The sequence below is a fragment of the Phalacrocorax carbo genome, chromosome 23 (assembly GCF_963921805.1).
Source record: "Phalacrocorax carbo chromosome 23, bPhaCar2.1, whole genome shotgun sequence".
Lineage (NCBI taxonomy): Eukaryota > Metazoa > Chordata > Aves > Suliformes > Phalacrocoracidae > Phalacrocorax > Phalacrocorax carbo.
The window spans coordinates 2,253,500-2,276,426 of NC_087535.1; the positions used below are offsets into that span (position 1 = coordinate 2,253,500).

The 22,927-nt window shown below is 62.2% G+C and overlaps 2 protein-coding genes across 3 annotated transcripts; one reads left to right on the forward strand and one right to left on the reverse strand.

The window, feature by feature from the left end:
• Positions 1 to 337: 337 nt before the first annotated feature.
• Positions 338 to 11,040, forward strand: STRIP1 (striatin interacting protein 1). Of its 2 annotated transcripts, none has more exons than XM_064472251.1 (21): positions 338 to 489; positions 2,162 to 2,231; positions 2,519 to 2,593; positions 3,111 to 3,245; positions 3,619 to 3,739; positions 4,078 to 4,146; positions 4,570 to 4,676; positions 5,124 to 5,251; positions 5,688 to 5,870; positions 5,989 to 6,206; positions 6,485 to 6,550; positions 6,787 to 6,850; positions 7,366 to 7,437; positions 7,712 to 7,786; positions 7,981 to 8,078; positions 8,371 to 8,497; positions 8,590 to 8,690; positions 8,917 to 8,983; positions 9,258 to 9,362; positions 9,657 to 9,861; positions 10,157 to 11,040. In XM_064472251.1, exons 1-21 carry the CDS (start codon positions 439 to 441, stop codon positions 10,402 to 10,404), a joined length of 2,385 nt encoding a protein of 794 aa, XP_064328321.1. In that variant the 5' UTR covers positions 338 to 438; the 3' UTR covers positions 10,405 to 11,040. The 2 variants fall into 2 exon arrangements, with proteins under 2 accessions (XP_064328321.1, XP_064328320.1); XM_064472250.1 differs by lacking the exon at positions 338 to 489 and adding an exon at positions 503 to 663.
• Positions 11,041 to 12,385: 1,345 nt separating this feature from the next.
• On the reverse strand, positions 12,386 to 20,337 carry ALX3 (ALX homeobox 3). The gene is made up of 4 exons (XM_064472302.1): positions 20,045 to 20,337; positions 16,428 to 16,732; positions 15,062 to 15,124; positions 12,386 to 14,444 (listed from the first exon to the last, which is right to left on the reverse strand). Exons 1-4 carry the CDS (start codon positions 20,289 to 20,291, stop codon positions 14,127 to 14,129), a joined length of 933 nt encoding a protein of 310 aa, XP_064328372.1. The 5' UTR covers positions 20,292 to 20,337; the 3' UTR covers positions 12,386 to 14,126.
• Between the last annotated feature and the right edge of the window lie 2,590 nt (positions 20,338 to 22,927).

Consider the following 22,927-nt stretch of genomic DNA (forward strand, 5'->3'; position numbering starts at 1 on the left):
TCTGGCTCCCCTCTAAGCCTTCTCAGACCCCCTCTCTGGGGGGTCTGAGACCCTCAAGCCCCTTGGTTTGAAGGTTCACTTGTTCCAGGTGCCTCGGTTTGGGGTCTCGTCCCAAACTGCCCCACCTCGGCAGCCCTGCCCCTTCCTGCCACTCCCAACATGGCGGCCTCAAGCAGCCGGGCCCCGCCTCTCCGGGCCAAGGGAGGGGCGGAAGTGCCGCTCCCAACATGGCCGAGGCCAGAGGCGTGCCACACCTAAGATGGCCGCGCGGGGGCGGAGCTCGCCGCCCGGCCGGGTGCCGCGCCGGCCGTGGCCACCGGGGGCGGGCGTCGCTGGGCGGTGACGCGACCGGAGCGGCGGCGGCGGCTCGCCGGGCCCGGCGGGCGGAACCCCATCGCAACCGCCCGAGCGGTCGGTACCACCGCTGCCGCTCCCAACATGGCGGCGGCGCTGCCCCGGCTCTCCCTGCCGCTCCCGCGAGAGGGGGGGGTGAGTCCTCGCGAGAGCTCGGCGCGGTGGAGGGCGGCCGACATGGAGCCGGGCGGCGGCGGCGGCAGCGGCGGGGGTGCGGGGCAGCTCCCGGGCAACAACAAGGCCCGCGGTGGGTCGGTGCCCCCCGGCAAGGCCCGGGACTTGGGCCGCCCGCCGCGCAAGGACTCCGAGGTCAGCGCCGCTGCCGCCGGGCCCGGCTCCGCGGCGGGTGGGGGGGCGGCCTTCCCGGGCGGGGCGGGCCGGGCCGGGCCGGGCCGGGCCGCGTCGTCCTCCCCGCTGTGAGCCCCGGGGCCTGCCCATGCGGCACCGGTACCTCCCGCCGTCAGCTTCAGTCCTGACCCGTCCTTGGGCTCCGCCTTCCCCTGGGCCGGGCCCGGCCCGGCCGTTCCCCACCGGAGCGGGTGCTTCGGTACCGGCTCCCCCGGGCGCAAAGCCTTGGCCTGGAGCGCCGGTACCGGGGCTGTGCGGGCCGGCACCAGCTTTGTGGAGCCGCTTTGGTTTGGTACCGGGCCTGCCCAGAGCCCTCCCGGCTCGGTACCGGGCTCGGTGGGCGCCGGTTTCCCGTTCATCCATCACTTCCCCAAATTTTGGGTCGGTTTGCCCTGCCTGGGGTATGGGGGGGGCCCGGCCCCGGCCACCCTCCTTCCAGGGCTGCTCTGGGCTCTCCCCGCCCCGGCCGGGGGCTTTGCCGGTCAGGACGGGCCCTGTGCGGCGGTGGCGGGGTCCGGCGAGGGCTGGGCTGTCGGGTCGGTCCAAGGATGGCTCTGGCAAGAGGTGACCGATCCCTCCGAGAAGACACCGAGGTCCCGGGGGGGACCCCTGAGCCGTGGGGGATCGGGAGGGTTCCATGGGGCTGGATGGAGCCGACTTATCCCATGGCTTTTCCACCGTGTCCCCCAAATCCAGTCTCATTGCTGGGATGGTTCCAGGGCCATCCGTTTCCGCAGGTGTGCCCTCACCAGGGTGGGGGATGCTCCCCGAAATGATGGGAGAGGGGCCGTGAGGGGGTCTGTGTGAGGTTTGGGTGCCAGGGAGCGGCTCGCAGACCCACCACCCTTCGAGGAGCTGGAGGGTTGGATCTGCCCCTCGCTCGGGAGTGGCTGCCCTGAGATCCAGCAGTGTGTCCACGTTGACGATTTACTTAAAGGGAGCAGATGTTTTGTGCTCTAAGACTTCTGGATGTTTTTCCAGCCTCGCTAAAGCTGCTTGGAATTGTTTCATTCCCACTATTTGTATCTGCTGGCGTCCCTCCCCTCGGCGCTGGGGGGATAGCCCAAATTTTCACACATCTCTGCAAAATGGGCGAGCTGTGAGAGCTGCCTGGTCCCACACAACCTGCTCCCCGCCCCACGATTAAACACGCCCCATCTCCTGCTTTATTATTTTGGCCTTTTGGGGCTCCCGGAGTGTTTTAGAGGTGGTGCAGTGGCAGGGGCTGCCCACCAGCGAAGCGCAGCGTGGCTCAATGCGGCGGAGCTGGGATGGAGATGCCGGAGGTGGGTAGGAGTTGCCTTGGTAACGTTTAGGCTGCTGCGGGTACATTTTTGGTTTCTTAAACAGAAGATACAGTCCTGGATTCACGGGAGGAGGAGGTGAATTGTGAATGTCTCAGGGATTTTGGTTTTCCTGAGAAATGCTGTAATGTAATCGAATTCTCCTCTGCTTCCAGGGCTATTCGGAGTCCCCAGACCTGGAGTTTGAATATGCAGATACTGACAAATGGGCAGCAGAGCTCTCTGGTAAGGAGCTTGTCTGCATGGATCAATTAACCAGCCATTATTTTCTTCCCTGGTAGTGATTAAAGGAGCTCTGTCAACTCCAGTATCACTCTAATATTGTCTTTAAACACCTTGTTCACATAAAAGGGAAGTGATATTGTGTAATTAATTTTTTTAGCCTTATGCTGGCTGTGTTTTTTGCATTTCCCTCATCTTGGATAAAACCGCAGTTACCGTGGCCAAGTTGCAGCTTCCTCCGATGGCTCGGTGCAGGCTGTTGGAGATTTTCCTCTGTGCTCTTTTGGCAGAGCTGTACAGCTACACAGAAGGGCCAGAGTTCCTGCTCAACCGCAAATGCTTCGAGGAGGACTTCAGGATCCACGGTAAGTCCCTTCTCCTGGACCTCTTGCCCCTCTGGGCAGGGACAGGGATCTCCCGAAGGCGGCGTGGGGACTGATGCATTAATGCTGCGTCAGAAAGCTTGAGCCACGCGCTGACAATCTTCATGCGGTTTGTACCGGAGACCTCGCTGGCGCGCGTGGGCTGGCCCCGGAGCGCAGCAGCGTTCAGCATCTGCTGGTGTTGATGGCCGAGGTGCTTCATCGGCGCCAGGATGGCTGTGCTGGATACTGGCAGTAGCGAGACGGTCCAGCTCATTTCCCATCAGCTGCCAGTGCCGGTTCAGATGGATGTGATTCATCTAGTTGTCTGATGGAAGGCAGGAGACGGTCCGTCTGGGCCGATTACGTATGCCTGAGTGTTACTCCCAGGAGCACAGTGTTCCCTGTGGCAGCCCTGCTTTCCGTCATCCTGAATCCTTTTGATCTGTTCCTGCTATGTTTGTGTCCGGGTCAGGCAGAGGCGCCCCGTGCCCTCAGCCCGCCTGCTTTGGCTTTTCAGTGCGGGACAAGAAATGGACCGAGCTGGACAAGAACCAGCACCGCACTCACGCCATGCGGCTGCTCGACGGGCTGGAGGTCACCGCGCGGGAGAAGAGGCTGAGGGTTGCCCGAGCCATCCTCTACGTTGCCCAAGGTGACACCAGACCTCTGCCCCCTTAGTTTCCCCATTGCTAAATGCAGGTAATGGATTGGAGGCTATCAGTTTAAAATATTGAAAACAATTTCTTTCCTTGCATTTTTTTGTTTCACCTGGGATGTCTGGAAAGCAGCTAATTCTCGTGGGAGCCAGACAGTTTGGTCCAAAATTTGGCCACCTTCCCTGTGCTATCCCGGCTCTGCCAGACCTGGGCTGCGTTACCCACAGGAGGGCAGTTCTGTCCTCTGCATCCGACTTTTTGCCTTAAAATTAAGGCTGTGTTTTTCATTCCCCCTGCAAAGTGCTCTGGCGGTGTGGGAGGGCCCCGGGATCCCTGCAGAGATGGGATCCAGCGAGCGTATCGTTGCAGGCACGTTTGGGGAGTGCGGCTCTGAGGCCGAGGTGCAGGCTTGGATGAGGTACAACATCTTCCTCTTACTGGAAGTGGGGACGTTCAATGCTTTGGTGGAGCTGCTGAACATGGAGATTGAGTGAGTACTGGGGGAAAGCACTTCCAAAACGGCTCTGGAGCTCTTTGGCAGGAGTTTTTCTAGTTGTGACAGTGCCATTCCTTGTCTGTCTCTCCCTAAACTGATTTCTGCAGCCACTGGAATGACTTCCCGTTGTTCTGGGTGGATATACAGTAATTCACTATGAGCCATGCTGCCTGGCAGCAAATAGAGACGGGTCTGTTCCTCCTCCATCGATGGCACTGAACAGGGGACTTGCTGCAGCAATATCTATTCCAGGGTTTGGCTCTGGTGTGTGGGTTGCTCGTGGCAGTTAAAATGTCTCCAAAGGCCCCTCTGAGGCTGTTTTCCCTCCGCAGCAACAGCGCGGCGTGCAGCAGTGCCGTGAGAAAGCCGGCCATCTCCCTGGCTGACAGCACGGACCTGAGGTGCGGAGCAGGGCTTGGGAGGAGGGGATGCTGAGGGGTGAGAGGGGGACCCTGTGTTTGGTGGTTTCTTTGGTGGGCTGAGACAGGCCAGCAGGCACGGACGGGTGTCCCAGGGCTCTCCCAGCTTCTGCCCCGGCTCCCTGAGCAACACAATAAACATCCCTGGCGCTCAGCCTGCGCATCAGGCGTGTGGCCGGCTGGGGACACAAAAGCAGCAAAGTATGGAGAAGCGATTTTTTTTCCTGCTTTGACTCACAGAGCCTTTTTCCCCAGTGCCCGAGCACTGGTCTCCTGGTGTGGCATGGGTGCGTGGAAGCTGGCTGTGGCGTGGGCAGATCCAGCCTCCCCCAGAGCCGTGGGTGCTGGTGGTGCCTCCGTAACTCATCCCAACCTCTGGTGATTCACCTGACCTGCTTTTTGCAGGGTGCTGCTGAACATCATGTACCTGATCGTGGAGACGGTTCGGCAGGAGGCCGAGGGGGACAAGCCCGAGTGGAAGAGCATGAGGCAGACCTTCCGAGCAGAGCTGGGTGAGGACCGGGCGCCTGGGGGTTGATGGGGACAGGGGTTTCCAGGGCTGAAGAGTGAGAGAGTGAGATGGGGTTTGGCTCTTGGCCTCATTTAATAGGGGCTGGCAGTGCTGGGTTGGTTTCTGCTAGGCTAAACCTTGCTGGTGGTTCAAAGGGGGATGAGCAGAAGGCAGCAGCCAACCTATTCTCCTGCCTGGTTGCTCTCTCCTTCACAAAAAAAAATTGAATATTGGGGCTGTTGTTTCCTCTTGACCCAGAGGTAAGAAATTACAGTGGGTACAAGGCCTTGGAAAGGAAGAAAGGAGCTGTCTGGGCTGAGATGAGGATCTTGGAGGTGGGAGTGCCAGATTGCAGAGGCCGTGGGAGGGCGACGTGGGTGGTGGTGCTGGCGGTTGCGGTGAGGACAGGGAGGAGGAATGCCTGGCTATTGCTGCCATGTGGTTCCAGGAGCCCCCCTGTACAACAATGAGCCCTTCTCCGTCATGCTCTTTGGGATGGTGACCAAATTCTGCAGCGGCCACGCTCCACACTTCCCCATGAAGAAGGTGTTGCTCTTGCTCTGGAAAACTGTGCTGGTAAGGAGAGGCCGTGGGGCGTGCCAGCACGCATCTTGTGGTTTGACATTCGGCAGGGGAAGGAAGTTCTGCCCTCTGAGCTGGCTGTAATTGCTCCATCCCCTTTTTTCTGGCATTCAGCCGAGTAGTTTGCACCCTGTTAAACCCCCTGCAGGTTTCACCCCAGAGGGGAGCACTGGATATTGGTGTCTGGAGCTGGATACCAAGGAGAGACCCAAAGCAAGGTCCCCAGCTGGGGTCTGTGCAAAAGAAAAGGTCCGGACACCTCAGTTGTGGGTGCCTGTCCCTCCTGTCCCTTCTGCCTTTCACAGTGATGAGCAGTGTGGGGACGGGCAGCTCTTGTTTTACACCTGGAGAGTGGACTTGGGGAGGGCAGGTGGAGAAGCCATGTGTTGGGCAGACCCCCGTGCTCAGGGTGCCGTGGTCTCCCTTGCAGTGCACCCTGGGGGGCTTTGAGGAGCTCCAGAGCATGAAGGCAGAGAAGCGGGAGATTCTGGGCCTCCCGCCGCTCCCGGAGGACAGCATTAAAGTGATCCGTAACATGCGGGCTGCCTCCCCGCCCGCATCCGCCTCCGATCTGATCGAGCAGCAGCAGAAGCGAGGCCGGCGGGAGCACAAGGTGAGGCCAGCGCGAGGAGCTGGGGACGGTGACATTAACGAGGGGACAGCGGGGGTCTGGGCACTGGCCTTGGAGCAACTTGCCTGCAGGATGTTCACCTGCCTCTTCTTCTCTCCAGGCCCTGATTAAGCAGGATAACCTTGATGCCTTTAACGAGAGGGATCCTTACAAAGCTGATGACTCTCGTGAGGAGGAGGAGGAAAACGATGATGACAACAGCCTGGAGGGAGAGACCTTCCCCCTCGAACGGGATGAAGTGATGCCTCCCCCCACTCAGCATCCCCCCAGCGACCGCATCACCTGCCCCAAGGGGCTGCCCTGGGCCCCCAAGGTCCGGTGAGTCCATGGGGCTGCCCTTGGGCCAGGCTGCGGGGAGAGCTGGAGCGGGTTGTGGAGAACAGAGGCTCTTAAATGATCGAGGACTTCAGCAGGGTGTGGGGACGATGGGGCGGCCGATCTGACTGTCACTTTGGTGGCTCTTCTCTCGGCGGAGTGGGCTCGGCACCACCTCCTTTACCTGACCGCGAGGCTTTTCCTGACGCCCTGTGCCTGGGGCTGTGGTGTACCCAGGCGGGCAGGAAGATGTGACTCTTCCCCATGTCCCTTTGCTGCAGAGAGAAGGACATTGAGATGTTCCTAGAGTCCAGCCGCAGCAAATTCATCGGCTACACTCTGGGCAGGTGGGTTCCCTCAGAATCGGAATCTGGAAAACGGCAATTGCCAGCCCGGGGGGCTGCCGATTTGGGGGGGTTGCGGTAGAGTCTGCTAGTGTGGGGGCTGCCGTTGTCCTCCACTTGGCAGCAGAGAAGTCCTGAGCTCGCTGGCTCTTCTCAGGGTGCTGGTGTCTGACCTGCCTGTGGGGGTGGCTCAGGTTTGCTCCCACCTCCACCCAGCCTGGCTTTTCCCTTCTCTCTAGTGACACCAACACCGTGGTGGGCTTGCCCAGGCCCATCCACGAGAGCATCCGAACCCTGAAGCTGGTGAGTACGTTGATGAATTCCTCCAGCCCCTGCTCTTGTGTGGGTGCCCCTTCCCCATTCCCCTGCACCGATCGCGGGTCAGGGCCAGTGGTGTTTTGTTGGCCCCTCTCCCACTTGCTCAGCCCTGTGACGGGAGCAGCCTTATGTTTTCGTCCTATCCCTGCTCTCCCAGGCTGGCTTCATCCCTTTCCTGGCTGGCTTCATCCCTTTCCTCGCTGGCTTCATCCCTTTCCTCGCTGGCTTCATCCCTTTCCTCGCTGGCTTCATCCCTTTCCTCGCTGGCTTCATCCCTTTCCTCGCTGGCTTCATCCCTTTCCTCGCTGGCTTCATCCCTTTCTTGCCGGGGTAGTCCCAGAGGCGAGGCCAGCAGCCACCACCCTCCCCATCACCATCGGTCACCTTTGGGACAGGAATAACAGGGAGGGGCTTAAAAAGATGATGGGGCCAGGCTGGGGCTGGTGGCATGGGCGTGTCGGGGGGGCTGTGGTGCGAACCCCTGCTCTCTCCCCCTGCAGCACAAGTACACGTCGATCGCGGAGGTGCAAGTGCACATGGAGGACGAGTACCTGCGCTCCCCGCTCTCTGGGGTGAGCGTGGGGGTGAGGATGGGACGAAGCTCCCGGGCTGGGAGCTGGGGTACTCAGTCCCGCCAGGCCTTTTGGCTGTCGATGGGGCTGGGGGTTTGCTCCGCTGTGGAGGGAGGAGCGATTTCTCTGGGGCAGAGGGTGGGGTGTGCGGGGAGGCTTTGGGCAGGAGCTGGGGGTATCCTGCCCTTGGGGTCGGAGAGCCTGGGGCTGAGCCAGGCCCACGGCACTGGTAGCAGCTCCTGGTATGAGGTTTTCTGGTTTCTCCTGGCACCAGGGGGAGGAAGAAGTAGAGCAAGTCCCTGCGGAGATCCTGTACCAGGGCCTCTTGCCAAGCCTGCCGCAGTACATGGTGAGCTGGGGAGCACTGGGGGTCCCCTGGGCTCAGTGGAGGGGCCCTCCTTCACTGCTCCATCCTTCTCCAGTGATGCCCCCCAAGATTTTCTTCCCACATACACATCTCTTACTCCCTGCTGCAGTGAGGAGGGGGGCCTGTGGCCAGTCCCCTTGCTCCCATCCCCTTTTCCATCTCTCCCTTCCTCCCAGATTGCTCTACTGAAGATCCTCCTTGCTGCAGCCCCCACCTCCAAAGCCAAGACGGACTCCATCAACATCCTGGCAGACGTCTTGCCGGAGGAAATGCCGTGAGTGACGGCGGAGGGCGAGCAGAGGTGCTGGGTGGTGGTGGGAAGGGAAGGGGGCACAGGAGGGAGCCAGGCAGGGTGGTGCGGTTTGGGCTGGGGCTGTGCTGAGGCCTCTCCAGGGTGATCTGACCGTCTTCTGCTCGGTGGTGTGCCAGGAATTGTGCGTTGCTGCAGGAGCTGTCTGCAGGTGGCTGCGGAGAGCCCAGGGGATGGCAGGACCGTCCGCTGACACCTCCGGGGCTGGCAGGGTGCGCACAGTGCCCCAGCCCAAGGATCCTTCTGTGTCCCCCAGGACCACAGTGCTGCAGAGCATGAAGCTGGGGGTGGATGTCAATCGACACAAGGAGATCATCGTCAAAGCCATTTCTGCCGTGCTCCTCCTCCTGCTCAAGCACTTCAAGCTCAATCACATCTACCAGGTGAGGCGGGCCAGGGTCTGGCCGCCCTGCACGGGGCTTTGGGGATGGGGAGGACCCAGGGTGGGTCCCTGTTCACCCACCTCTCTCCCCAGTTTGAGTACATGGCCCAGCATCTGGTCTTTGCCAACTGCATCCCGCTCATCCTGAAGTTCTTCAACCAGAACATCATGTCCTATATCACTGCCAAGAACAGGTAGTAGAAGGGGCTGCCCACCCGTGTCTCTGCCGTGTGTGGGGAGGGGGTCCCTGCTTGCTTTGCCCCCCCCCCAATCCCTCCTTGGCCATGGCTTGGGCGCAGGTGGACCCTGGGAACTGCCCACCACAGCAGATCTCTGGAGGGTGGGAGGTGTGGGGCTGTGTTGCCCCCAGGCCAGGTAGGATCTGGGGGAGCAGCATGACACCCTCTCTCTTTCCTGCAGCATTTCTGTCCTGGACTACCCGTACTGCGTGGTGCACGAGCTGCCGGAGCTGACGGCAGAGAGCCTGGTGAGTCGCTCCCTGCTCTGCCCTGTGCTGGCACCCTGGGGCGCTTCCCGGGGCGGATCCTGGGTGTGGGGAGGCAGCAGGACTGCGGCACCCTCAGCACTCCTGCGCTTGGCCCCTGCTGCTGCTGGGGCCCTGGGGGGTGGGTGGGGCTGGCAGACGTCTCCTCCCTGCAGGCTGTGCTGTACGCCTTTGGGCAAGGGTCCTCAGGCCAGAGCAGCCTCTCCTCATCCCCGCTCCGATGTCTTGCCTGACCCCTGCCTCTGCTTTCCCGCAGGAAGCCGGAGACAACAACCAGTTTTGCTGGAGGAACCTTTTCTCCTGCATAAACCTCCTGCGCATCCTGAACAAGCTGACCAAGTGGAAGCATTCCCGCACCATGGTGAGGGCTGGGGAACGCTCTGGGGCTCAGCCCAGCTGGACTGGGCTCTTGCAGGGGGCCTGGACTGGGTGAGGGGGCTGCAGATACCTTGGGGTGCCCTCTGTGCTGCACCCAGACCTCGCTGGGGAGCGACAGGTGAGGGAGGGTGGGTGGAAAGGGTGAGGTGCACACTGCAGGGAAAGGTTTGTGTGTGCTGGAGGGGAGGGTTTGGCGTGTGTGCGACAGGAGATGGGCACGTACCCATGCCAGCCACGTCACCCCTGTCCCCGGCTGCCCGCGGGCTGTTCCCTGCAGATGCTGGTGGTGTTCAAGTCCGCACCCATCTTGAAGCGGGCGCTGAAGGTGAAGCAGGCCATGATGCAGCTCTACGTGCTGAAGCTGCTCAAGGTACAGACCAAGTACCTGGGCCGGCAGTGGAGGAAGAGCAACATGAAGACCATGTCGGCCATCTACCAGAAAGTGCGGCACCGCCTCAACGATGACTGGGCTTACGGCAACGGTACATCCTTCACAGGAGCTGCAGAGCATCCCGTGACCCGCTGTTCCTCCTGTCCCTTTGCTGCTTAGGGCTTGTGCAGCCCTTAGCTCTGAGGTACAGGGAGGGATTTGGGGCGGTGGCGTCAGGGAGAAGAGGGAAAGGGCGGGCAGTGGCCCGTGTTGGAGCTGTTGGTGGTTGCCTGCTCCACACCCCACGTGTTGCTCTTTGTAGAGACCTGCAAAGACCTTTCCTGAGGGACTTGGGCTGGCTGAAGGTCCCCTAGCTCCCCTCTGACACCCCTCTTCCCTCTGCCCAGACCTGGATGCCCGGCCCTGGGACTTCCAGGCGGAGGAGTGCGCCCTGCGCGCCAGCATTGAGCGCTTCAACTCACGTCGCTACGACCGGGCACACAGCAACCCCGATTTCCTGCCCGTGGACAACTGCCTGCAGAGCGTGCTGGGCCAGCGTGTGGACCTGCCTGAGGATTTCCAGGTCAACTATGACCTGTGGCTGGAGCGGGAGGTCTTCTCCCGGCCCATCTCCTGGGAGGAGCTGCTGCAGTGATGGACGTCGGGGAGGCAGGAGGGGCTGCTTTGGGAGATCTCGAGGCTGGCCTGCTGCCGAGGGGCAGGGGGAGTGAGGCTTTGGGAGGTCTACGGGTGCCTGGACCCCCTGTGGTGGGCTTGGGGAGAGGCTGGAGCTGTGGGGTCCTCGCCAAGACACCGTCCTGCCCCTCTGCCTCCTTCCAGGCTGAACCCCGAGCTGAGGGTGAAGGCTTGGCGGAGGCCACGGTGCCCTGGGGGTTTCCCTTTGGGTGTGGGGACCTGTGTGCGCCCCTGGTCGATGCTTTCGGAGGCAGCACTGCCATCGCCCTCCTCCTGCCCCCCACCAGCTGGAGCCAAGAACGGGGAGCAGGCGGCGGTGCAGGGAGCGGGGCGAAGCGGGGTGAGGGTCCCTTTGGCGCTGCTGCGGGACGGGGGGAGCAGAGGCTACGTGGCAGGAAAACAGTCTATGCCCCTGCCCAGACCCCTGGGGCCACAGCGGCGGGTCGGGGTGCTGGGAGGGAGATGGCGGGGGGCGCGAGGGGCTCACCTCTCGCCGATGGGCTGGGGAGGGCTGGAGGCTGCAGTCTTCCCTCGCCCCGCTGGGTGGGGTGGGTGAGCTGTACATATGAATATATATATTTCGCGATATCTCTGACCCGAGTGTGTCTGGGCTCTGTGTGTCCCCATCCCTCCTGCTCCGGGAAAGCAGCAGCAGGTGAACCCAGCGATGGGGCTGGCCTGGTGCATGGGGTTCCTCGGCTGGTGTCCTTGACCCCACTCCCTCCTCAAGTCCCACTGGGGCTGGATTACCTGTTGCCGAAAGATTTAATGTTTATCTTGCAACTGGATCTGTTGGCTTGGGGGAGCTGGTGACCTCAGGGGCGTGTGGGCAGGAGCTTGGCAGCTCCAAGCAGGCATGTTTACCTGTCCCCTCCCGCGTTCTGCCCTGGGATTTCTGGCACTGGCATCATGGTGTCACTGGGATTTCCTTTGGCCCCTGCTTCCAGCAGAGGAGCCGGGCGTTGAACCCACTATCCCCAAAACCTGGCCTTGACAGAGCTCACCCTTGCACCTTGCCGTGCCTCAGTTTCCCTGGCAGAGAGGCCGCAGCAGCCCCAGCCAGCTTGGGTCAGTGAAATCCTGGGAGCTTTACCCCTAATTTGAGGGGGGAGAGGTGGGGCAGGGGCAGAGGACGCTGTGGCAGCCCCGATTTACTCCCCGTTGCGTGCCAGGATGCATCAATGCCAAGCCCGGGGTGCTCCAGGAGTGACCCTGGCTGCTCTCCCTGCCCCGCGGCTCGGGGCTGCTTTCTGGACACGGTGTGCAAAGCTGGGGTGCATCAGCGTGGCACAAATTGCAAGGCTGTGCCCTTGTTCCTGCTCCCCCGCTCCCCACCCAGCCTTGGGGGTTCTCAGCCCCTGCCCTGGAGCCCCACCCCACAGGCTTTGAAGGCAGGAGGCAGCAAACTTACCTCTTAGTAGACATCAGAGAAGCCACACCGGCTCATGGTAACGTGCCTTTAATAAATGCACAGCCATGAGCTGGGCGGCGGGGCCCATCCTGCCCTCCTCCCTCGTAGCCACGGGCCAGGTTGGGTGGTGACGGTGAGCCAGAGCCCGGTGACCCCCCCCAAGGGCCCCAGAGCTGCCCTTGTCCCCCTGGGAGCAGGAAAAAAAGGGGGGGACAGACCACGTGTCCCCGCGCAGGACCCGCCCGGGGGGGCACAGCCACCACTGTCACTGGCAGTGGGTGCCGCATGGCTCTGCAAAGCGTCCTGAGCCCCCCCCCAGGGGTGCTTTCCTTCCGCGGGGGTGCCCCCAGCACCCACCCTGGCCCCCAAAACCCGGGGAGCCCGGCGGGACGCTCGCAGATGAGGTGTGAGCCGGGCCGCGCTCTCCATCACACCTCGCTCCCCTCCGCCTGCTCCAAAATGTTCCCCAGCTGTGCCGAGCGATCACAGGCTGCGGCTTTTATAGCGCTGCCGGAGCCATAAATAACTTATTAAAAATGTGTTTTATTGTTTATAAATGAATAACAAAAATCCCCGCTGGTGGGAGGGGGGCTGCGAGAGCCAGGGCGCGAGATGGCCCGGGCGAGGGTGGGCAGCGCTGGGTGCACGGCCGCGCCGTGGCTGCCTCCCGGGGCGGGGGGGGGCACCCACCGTGGCCAGGCTGTGCCGGGGTGCCAGGCCTGGTGGGCGAGGAACAACATCTGCACGGGTCTCGGATCGTTTGGGCTCCTTTTGGCTGGAAACCTTGGGGTTTCGGCCCAAATTGGGCTGGACTGGCAGGCTGGGCGCCTCCCTGAGGGGTCCCCCCCCCAGCATCGGGATGCAGGAGCTGGGGGTAGGATGGCACCGCTGTTTGGGGGGTTTTTGGCACGAAGGAGCTCTCGGGGGGGGGTTTAACGGCATCTCCTGGCGATGGGATGAGCGGGAGCAAGGGGAGATCCCGTTTGTGACTTGCTTTGGGCCATTTGCCTGCGGGGCGGGGGGGTCACGCTGGGGGGGGACAGGATGGGACACGCTGCCCCGACCTGGCACTTGGAGGGACTTGCGGTGCACCCCGGGACCCCCGGAGCAGATGAAGCACATCCAATGCGATGTCATTGTGTCCCTCCCCCCCCACGGACGCCCAGGGCTGGCCATAGAGGCACCACCACTAACGGGCTTCCTGCAGGCCCCCAAAATGGGGAGAACCCCTCCAAATTGACCACTTGTGCCCCCACCACCCCAGCTGGGGCACTGGGGATGGTACCAGGGATGGGGGTCCCACCGCTGGGATTAAAGCACCTTCCTGCTTTATCAAGCTGAGGGGTAACAGGCATGGGGTGGCTATGGGTGACCCCACAGGGGGTTCCATTTAGGTGTATTTATCCCCAAAGCCCCCCATCCCATACTGGTTTATTGCCTGGGGGATTCTGGACATTGCAGGAGTTGGTGACTGGGCCAGGGGCTTGCCCTGAATCTTATTTCCCCTTTGAGGAGGAGCAGAATGGGCTGCTGGTGCTTTGGGGGGCTTCCGAGGGCTCCTTGAACATGGCTGGGGGTTTTGCTCTGCCCCCAGTAACCCCGTCTGATCACCAGCAGCTGTCCCAGTTTGCATGGGTTTTCCCAGTATGGCTGCACTGGGGACATGAAGAACCCAGGTTCTCCCATTGCTGGCTGCACTGGGGAGGGGTCAGCAGCCAAATTTCAGCTGGAGAGGGGAGCGCTACCCCCAAAACAACGCGGTGTCCCCTGCCACGGTGCTCCCCTGGACATACCCGCAGCTGGTGCCCCCTGGGTCGGGCGGGGGGTCCGGGCGGGGCGGGGGATGCAGCCGGGGGTGGCCAAGAGGCTGCGATCCCACTGCAAACTGCCCGGTATCTCCATCAAATCCCATTCTCTGAAGGTGCTTGGGGAGGGCTCAGGTTTTTTGGGAGCCACTTCTGGGGTCCCGAGCTGCTGGGGCCAGCCCCGCTGGGACAGGCTGGGTGTGGGGGGGGCCCTTCTCCCTCCCCCAGCAACCCTGCTTTGACCCCCCCCCCCCCCCCCCACCTGGGGGGGCCGACAGCAGGGTGATGGAGTGGGGTGGGATGCAGGCAGCTCACAGAGATTGGGGTACGTGGGGAGGGGGAGGTGAGGGTGACCCACTGCCCGCAACCTGCTCCCAAACCCTGGCGCTGGGGGGGGGAAGGATGCCCTCCAAGGCCGGGGTGGGGGTGGCGAACGCTCTGTGTCCCTCCCCGGGTGGGGGGGGATCACGTAGCCCAGTTCAGCAGGCTGCTGGTCGCCTCTTTGCTCTTCATCCTCAGCGGCACCAGGGTGGGTGACTTGTAGTCGTGTTCGGGTGCCGGCTCGAAGGGGTGGGTGCCCAGGGCCGGGGGGGGGAGGCCGTGCAGGGAGTAGAGGCTGTTGATGCCGGGGTGGGGGCCGGGAGAAGCGGGGATGCCCATGAAGCCGGCGATGTTGCTGTGAGCGTGGGGGTACGGAGACATGCAGGGGGACGGGATGCTCTCGGGGGACAGGAGCCCCGCAGCGTTCCCGGGGCCGGAGCTCGGCCACAGGTTGTTCTGCAGCTGGAAGAAAGGACCAAAACAAGAAAAAATAAGCCAAAAGTGAAGCGGGGGAGGCCAAATGTGGGTGGGGAACCACATCCCCCCCTCCTTGATCCCCCCCACCTGTGAGGTGCCTTTAATAGCCTGGGGCGGGGATGTTGAGTCTTCCTCCCCCCGCCCCGTGCAGGGCGCTGTGGGAGAGTTCAGCATTGGGGATGCACGTGAAGCTGAGTTTTAAATTATTTTTATGCTTTTCAATGTGGGGAAAAAAAAAAAGGAAGTCTTGCAGAAAAGAGGGGCAGGAAGCACTGATGGATGTGGGGCAGCTAAAGGGGTTTCTTTGTTGGGGAGGACCCCAAAACCTGCCCCAAAGGGCATGTTCCCACAGGAGCTGGAGGGGGGCATAAAGCAGCATCTTCCTGCATGTGGCAGAATGTGATGCTGCATTTTCTCCCCTTTTCCATCCAGGGCCACGTGCTTTTCCCGAGGGTGGATGGAGCTGCAGGGCCCGTAGGAGAGAAGGAGCAAAAGTGGGTCATGTGGGTCACCCCATGGGGACCCCGGCTGCAGTGGGATGGGACCCCTGCCCTGGAGGGGGGCACAGGGCTGGGGCAGGCAGCCGCCGCAGCATCTCTCACCTCCTGGATTTTCCCGTAACGTTCCCGTTTCCGCCACTTGGCCCGTCGGTTCTGGAACCAGACCTGGGGGATGGAGGAGGGGGCTGAGGCACGGGGACCCCCTGCCCACCCGGGGTGAGATGGGCAGCCCTCTGCCCAGGTCCATGCTCATCTTCCTGGCAGGAAAAGAGCCCTAACACGATGCTCCAGCATCCCGGTAAACTGGAGATGACCGCCGCCCTTCTGCACACCCCTTTTTGACCTCACCAGCCTTTTTCTCTTATCCCTCTTGGAAAATAAGCAGTCCCGCTCCATGCATGGTCCTTTTTTCTCCCTTGTGCTTCTGCGTTTCATTAACCCCAGGTTTTGATGCAGAACGAGGCTCTTTGGGTCCTGTGTGGTCACGATGACCCACCTGCACGTTCCCTCCGTGCTGCTGGCTGGAGACCGGAGCTGGCTAGGGTGGTGACGGCTCCAGCAGCATCTCCCGGAGAGGAGGAGGAGGAGGTGGGACCGGGATGCTCGCCACAGGGCCCTTATGGTTACAGGTAATTTCATCCAAATCCAGCCCAAATCAGGGCTCGGAGGCTGTGGTGGATGTTGGCTGGCCGGGTGGTTGCAGGCTCAGGGTGCACATCCCCTGCCTGTGCCTTGTCCCTCGGGCCTGACCCATGGGGTGGGCAGCACCCAGAACTCAGTGGCTCGAGGCATCCAGCACCCAATGGGTGCCCCCTGCTCACTTTGTCACCCACCCACCTTCACTTCTCTCTCTGCCGGGTACCCCCTCCAGCTGCCTCTTCCCGCTGGGAGCCTCAAGCCACATGGAGATGCCTCTGGAAGAAGCTCGCTGGCCTGATGCAGGCATGATGTCGGCAGAGCTGGGGCAGCGAGGGAGGTCCTCATCCTGCCCCATGCCCTGGGACGCACTGCCCCCAGCCCCATCCACACTGAGCCCCCGGGGACCCCTATCCTGGGATGGCAGCTCCATCACTGCTAGTCCTGGGATGGAGGGAGCTGAGCTGAGGGAGGCTGGGGATGATGGAGGCGTGGCGGGGATCACGTTAGGGGATGCTGGGGGCGGGGAGGTTGGCAATGACCTCCCAAATTTTGGCTCTTCCCACCCCTTGGGTGCTGCAGAGAGGGGATAAGGGGAGAACTGGAGAGAGCTCAGAGAGGCAACTGGCACCTGTACCCCATGGCAGTGGGTGAAGCGAGTGCTTGGGCTGGGATTTCCCCTCCGGGGCTTAGCAAAATCCTCCTGGGAAAAACAGCTTCTAACTAAGCATCACCCTGCGGAGGAGGAGGAGAAAACATCCCCCAGCTCTGCCTGGCACCAGCCGGGGTGGCCGTGCCCATCCCTACGGGAGCCAGGGACCCACGCCCCTACCTGCACCCTGGCTTCGGTCAGGTCTGTCCGTAGTGCCAGCTGCTCACGGGCGTAGACATCGGGGTAATGCGTCTTCTGAAAGACCTTCTCCAGCTCCTCCAGCTGGAACGTGCTGAAGGTCGTCCTGTTCCTCCGCTTCTTGCTCTTGCTCTTGCCCAGGGCCTCGTGGAGCTCGGGGACCCCATGTTCCCGGAGGCTGCCCAGGGGTGCTGCCAGCGGGCACCCCAGCTCCCCTGGGGCTTTCACGGGGGCCCTGCAGGCTGCGGGCATCGCCTGGTACCCGCCTTTGCAACCCTTCTCGCCGCCTGGCAGGGGGAGAGGCATAAGATGGGGGTGGTGTTAACAAAGCAAAGCTCCCCCCCCGTCTGCAGCCCCAAACCTCCCCTCCCATCCCTGCAGGACACAGTCACCCCAGGGGGAATGTGGGGGTACAGTTCTAGAAGAAAGGGGCTCGGTGCAGGCAGGCAGCAGTCAAATCAAGCACTGGGAAGGGCAAAATCCCAGCTCCCGCAGGAGGCTGTGGGCTGGTGCTGCTCCCCGAGGGTGCGGGAGGGAATCCTGGTCAGAGCAGTGGGTGCTTGGGGACCCTCTTGGATGCTGCTACCAAGGGCTGTGGGGTGGGCAAGGGGGGGACAGAGACAGCGAGCATGGGATCATCTTGCAGACAGGGCTTTGCTCAGCTCTCCTTGTCCTTCTCCTCGTCCCTCTCCTCATCCCTCTCCTCCTGCTCCCTTCCAGCACGGGCTGACGCCTCCGCCCTGCTCAGCTGCGCCCGGGGCAGAGACATCGGATCCACCAGTAACCCCAGCCCACCCCGGCACTGGGCTGTATCCAGACCCCCGCGCTTGAGCTCGGTTCAAGGGGAGCCTCTGCCTGCCCCGGGGCCAGCACTTCCCTGCAGCTGTAACTCCCAGGAAACCATTTGGAAAGGAGTGAAAAATACCACACACGCCCCCGCCCCGCCTTTTTGCTCAAGAAGAGCTCTCCTTTCCCACCGTTCCACAGGGCTGGGGGGGCCAGGGGAAGAAATTTGGGGGTTCCCCTCTTCCCCTTGCTGCTGTGGCATCTCTTGGCTGTCTCGTGAAATAGGTTCAAGGAGATAAGTCGCTGCCAGGCGTTTCAGAGGTCATCTTTGTCCCCCGGGAGGGTTTTTTGTCCCCACACGAGGACATGTGGAGGTCAGCGGCTCTGGCTGATGCTGGATGCTGCTGGGACCCAAGGAACTGAAGGGAGAACTGAGGGGGGACTTGGCAGATGGGGGGGACAGCCTGGGTACCCCAGCAGCAGCGGGGACATGAGGGCTTTACCCAGGAAGGAGATGACCTGAAAATGCTAGGTTTTGCCCTAGTTTCACTCCTACCCTGAGCATCAGCTCCAAAGCTTTGGGCTTGCTGCAGGTGGAGACCACTAGCCCCCTCAGAGGGGCAGGATCGGGCCCGCGGCTGGGCCTTGGGCACAGCGCAGCAATCGGGGCCGGCGAGGGGGGAAATCGCCTCCTTCGGGACAGATCCTCCTTCCCAGCCCATTAACCATCACATCCCAGTGGAGCTGGGCATGGGGTCCCCACCCCTGTGGGTCCACCCGGGGCTCCGCGCCCCCCAAACAAGCCCCCGCCACGGCCTTTTCCGGACTTTCAGTTTTGATTTTTCGTTGTTTCCTAATTAAGGCAATTTGGGGGTTACGGCGCACAGCCGAGAGCCGAGGTCCAGCTGCTTCGAATTAATGGGAAAATGTTATCTGGGGGAGGCTCGGGGGGGCGATTGCTCCTTCCCCTCTCGGTACTGACCTGTCTACGTGCCCGGTGGTGGGTAGCGGTGAAGGGATGAGGCCAAATTGCCATTTCCACCCCGCTTTGTCCTCCAAAGGGCTCAGCCGCCAGACCAGAGGGTTTTAATGATAAAAAACAAGTCCCACCAAAGAGTGGAGTGAAAAAAACCCAAACATGACCAAAAATAAGGAAAGAAATGGCTGAAATAAAAGAATCCCGCTGTGCAAAGCGGTCCGATAAATGCATCGGGTTTGGGTTTTTTTTCCTCCTTTTCAAAGGCAACGTGCCGCAATTCCGAGCGACCCGTGGGTTTCGGCATCGGAGACAAATAAATAACTGGCCAGAAAGTAGGAGTAGAGGCAGGAAGGGAGCAGGATATGGACGCGTAGCTAAATAAACACGGCGTCGCAGGGGGACAAAGAGGATGGGAAAAAGGGAAGATATAGATATCCCCCCCCCCCTTCCTAAACTGACACCCCCTGAAAGATTCGGCGGCGCTGGGGAAGTCAGCAGCTGGGGAACAGCTGTACAATTCTTGGGTTAACCGGGAGGGGAAAGGAGAACTCAAAGGGATCATTAGTGAAGGGATGGGGGCACTGAAAGGGCTCTGGGGAACCAGGGGTGGGGTGGGGGGAACACCGGAGCCGCCAGGGAAAGCCACCCCGGGGCCGGCAGCATCCCCCCGCCGCAGCGGGAGCAGGTAAGGACCGGCCCGGTGTCCCCGGGGCTTTTTCTACCTGTTCCCCCCGCGGCCGGGAGCGGGGCGGCTTTGCCAGGCCCCACCTGGTTCCCATTACACCCGCGGCGCTGCCTTTTTCTTCTTATATTAAAACGAAGGGGGGGGGAAATAAAAGGCCCGTGGGACGGGGGAGCCCCGGAGGGATGGGACGAGCCCGGTGAGTCCCGGCCGGAGCCCCCGACGGTCCCGGGCGGGCGGGAGGGAACGTGCGACGTGAGCGGCGGGAGTTGCTCGGCCGGTGGAAACGACGGGGAGAGCCCCGGGGAAGCGCCTCGTCCTGCCCGAGCCTGGAAAGGGGTGCGGGGCACCGGGGGCACCGGGGAGCGGCGGGATCTCCGGAGCCGGGCACCCCGGGGCCACGCACCGGGGAGCGGCGGGAGCCTCTAAGCCATGCACCGGGGCACCGGGAGCGCCGGAGCCGGGCACCGGGGAGCTCCGTGCTCTGCGAACCCCCGGCCCGGCCGGGAACCGACGGCGCTGCCCCGGGCCCGGAGCCCCGGGCCCGTCCGTGCGGCCGGTGCGGGGTCGCTCCCGCCCGGTGAGGCCCGGGAACGGGAGGCGGCGGCCGGACGCGCCTTTCCAGCCTCCTCCGAGGGACGGGGCCCTTCTCCGGCCCCGGTAACGGGCTCGGTCCCCGCCGCTCCTCCGCCCGGGGCGAGGCGGGCCCGGGCCGGTCCCCGCCGTCGCGGCAGCGGGGCCGGGTCTCTCCCATCGCCTCGTCTCCCTCTTTTCTGGGAGAGCGAGAACGATCCCGGAGCCCCTTCTGCTCTGTCGCGACACAGTCCCGGCTGCCCGACACACGGGAGCACCGGCCCGGCCCTTGCCGGTTCCCCGGCTCCCGTCGGGGGATGCCCTGGCGGTCTCCGCTCCGACGGGGCCATATCGCGACAGCGGCCGCCTCGGTGAAGCCGGAGGGAAGCGTGTCGGCGAGAGGACGCTCTGGGGAAGGGCGTGGGGGGGGTCAGGGCTGGGGGGCCCGGCAGACACCGAGGGCAGCGGCAGGATCAGGCCCCCGGGCGGGGGTAGAGAGGAGGAAAGAGGAGCAGAAGGGGCCGGGGAGGGGGATGGCGGCCCCGGCTTCCCCCATCCACCCGCCGCTCGCCCCGGTACCTGCAGCCCCGGCCGGGTAGAAGGGCTTCCCATTGACGGCCACGGCGAGGGGGCCCGGGCTGGCGACCCCCAGGTACCGGGGCTCTGCCTTGTCCGGTGGGCAGCGGGCCGGGCGGGGGCTGAGCGGCGGCGGGTGCCGGGGGGGTCCCGGTGGAGCCACCGTGAAGGCGGTGGGAGGCCGGGGGAGCCCCGGGGGGGGTCCAGCCCGGCGAGGCGGGGGGAAGGCCGGGCAGCCCGGTGCCTCCATGGCGCAGGTTGGAGGGAACGGGGGGGGGCGGCCGGCGGGGAGCGGATTTTGTGCGGGGGGCCGGGGAGGAGGGGGATGGTGGGGATGGGAAGGGAGGGATCGCCCAGCACCCCCCCCATGCACACCCACACCCACTCGCACACCCCACACCCACTTCCCCCACTCCACAGCCAGTCACGTGCGTCCTCCCATCCACTTCATTAACCCTCTAATCCCAATTTCACCCCCACCCCAGCCCCCAGGCCCCTTTCCCGAGTGGGTCGGACCAGAGCACCAGTTCTCCCCCCCATCCTCAAGGCAGGGGCTGTGGGGGGAGCCCTGCTCCTCCCCTCCCAGCGCTCCCAGTGTCTCCCAGCTACAGGAAATGCCCAGGGCCCTTCCTTCATTTAAAACTTCATCCCCAACTGCTCCGAGCAGCTCAAAATCCCAGGCAGGGGGAGAAACTTCCATTTTTCAGACACCCTCTGGTTTCCTCCCTTTTCCCCAGCTGTACCGAGCCCATGGGCAGCCTTTCCCATCCCAAGGCCGCAGCTGAGGCCTGGGTAGGTCGGTTCAGGGATGGTCGTGACCATGGGACATGGGATCGAGGATCCCAGGGTGCCGTGTCTGCCCTTGGAGCAGGCGCTGGGCTCTGCTGGTGTGGGTGGCGTTTGCCCCCAGCACCGATGAGGTCCTATCCTGCTCCCCACGTGCCCCAGCCGCCGGTCCCACAGCCCAGGATTTGGGGACCCCCCCCCATCCCAGCAGGCTGGCTTTTGCAGCAGGCGCCGGTGTTGCGGGAGCGGATCAGAACTTGCCTGGATGTTTTTTCCTCCTGTTTCACCCTCTGTCCTCCCTTTTTGCTCCTTTGCAACCGTCCGCTTCGGAGCTGCCTCGGCTTCTCCCAGGGCCTGCGTTTGGCTTCGCAGAGGGGAGGGGTTACACAGTTTTGGGGGTGTTTGAGTGCAAAACGATGGGGCAGGTTTGGTGATTGAAAGGCTCGGTGGGAAAGAGAGAGGGGATTAAATAACGGGCACGGAGAAGTGAGCGGGTATCTGGGCTGACGGGTGATGTTTTACGTCTCCGTTTGCTGTTTGCCCCTACGTGCAACACAGACGGCGGCTTTTAACTCATCCCAGGGCACCGCTCCTTGCTCTGGGTCTAGGGGACAAATAACGTGCAGGTATTGGGGCTGCAGGGCAGGGGATGGACTGCATGGGAGCAGCAAAAAGAGGCAGAGAAGGACCAGGCGGATCACAAATGTGTGATGTTAAACACCGGAACAGGAGGATAACGCTGACCATTAAATAACGTTATGCAGCGCGCTATTGCTTGCATTGGCGGTGCTGGGGCAGTACTTTGTTATCTCAGGCATCCCTTGTGATTGTGTGGAATCACAAGACAATCTTGTTTCAAAGAGCTTATGATAAACACGTAATGTAACCCCTATGTCTTGGCAGCACTTGCAGGGCTGATACGATGTTGTCGGGTCGTTGCAAAACCCGGTGTTATCGCAGCAGCGCCGGGTTTGTAGCGTGAGGGATAAATCACGGCTGGATTTTCCAGTCCCTCGTTAGGGAAACTGTATTTGCAGTAAAAAATAGCGGCTGAGCTGCAATCCTGGGCTCAAACTTATTCTGGCAGCGAAGCCTGTGAGGGGCTGGCTCTGCAAATGGGGGTCTGGTCGTGCAGTGCCCTCCCCCCCCCACCTACCCTTTAATGCCCGCGATGGCTCCCTCTGCATCCCGCAGCGTTCCCCGACCCTTTCCCTTTGCAGCAGCTGGTGCTGCCGAGATTTTCCCTGTTCGACTGTCCACAGCTCGCTGCGTGTTGTAAATTATTGCTAAATAGGGACTCTCAGTCCTCTGGCACACAACAAGTCATTAAATATTATTAAACATAGCATAACTCCTGTAAAGGCTTATTAGTTTCAATGTATCTCTCCCAGTTTTACTGCTGGCATTTAAAGGATTTTAACAGCAGAGGGATGAGTCCGTCCATGTGTGCCGGTGGTGGGGAGGGGGACGGGCGGGCTGGTTTGGGATGTGCTGGTTTTCCGGGCCGGGGACCCTCTTGGGCAGGTGGAAGAGGTCTAGGGAAGGTGTTTGGTCTCTGGGATTGGGTGTATTTGGGAGCTGAAGGCAGCGTGAGAGGCTTGTGAGCCCTCTTGGATGTTCGTGGGGGTGCTGAGGGGTTTGGTCCCTCCAGTGAGCCGGGCTGAGGACCAGGACCCCTGGGGTCTCCTTCTGAACCTGCCACCAACCCTCTGCCCTGGGTTTTCTTGGGTGTAGGGCCAGACCCAGGGTGCTTTGTCCTCCTGGCTTAGTGGATGGATGTGTTGGGTGCTCTGAGAGTGGGGTGAAGGCTGCTGGGGCAGACCAAGGTGGGTGCTTCTTCTTAGGGCACCATGGATGGGTGCCAGTACGGGACTGACCGGGGCAGGCAGGTCCCCATGGTGCTCCCAGGGCTCGCTGGGGCCCATTTGCCACAAACCAGATTATTTGTGGGCAAAGGATGACCCCAACAAACTCCTTGGTTGAAAAACATCCAGGAGAAACTTCACAATGTCACGGAGGCGTCCGGCTCCGACACCTCTGCAAGGGGAAGCACCGCCTGGTTGGCTCTTGGATTGAAATGACCTTTTGCAGCCCCATTTT

Coding starts and splice junctions, on each gene's coding strand:
- STRIP1 (XM_064472250.1), top strand. CDS start 532: ATGGAGCCGGGCGGCGGCGGCGGCAGCGGCGGGGGTGCGGGGCAGCTC. Junction 8,498..8,589: donor AGCTCAATCACATCTACCAG/GTGAGGCGGGCC, acceptor CTCTCTCCCCAG/TTTGAGTACATGGCCCAGCA. Junction 9,862..10,156: donor TGACTGGGCTTACGGCAACG/GTACATCCTTCA, acceptor CCCTCTGCCCAG/ACCTGGATGCCCGGCCCTGG.
- ALX3 (XM_064472302.1), bottom strand. CDS start 20,291: ATGGAGGCACCGGGCTGCCCGGCCTTCCCCCCGCCTCGCCGGGCTGGA. Junction 15,125..16,427: donor TGACCGAAGCCAGGGTGCAG/GTAGGGGCGTGG, acceptor TCCATCCCCCAG/GTCTGGTTCCAGAACCGACG. Junction 14,445..15,061: donor GTTACGGGAAAATCCAGGAG/GTGAGAGATGCT, acceptor CCTTTCTTCCAG/CTGCAGAACAACCTGTGGCC.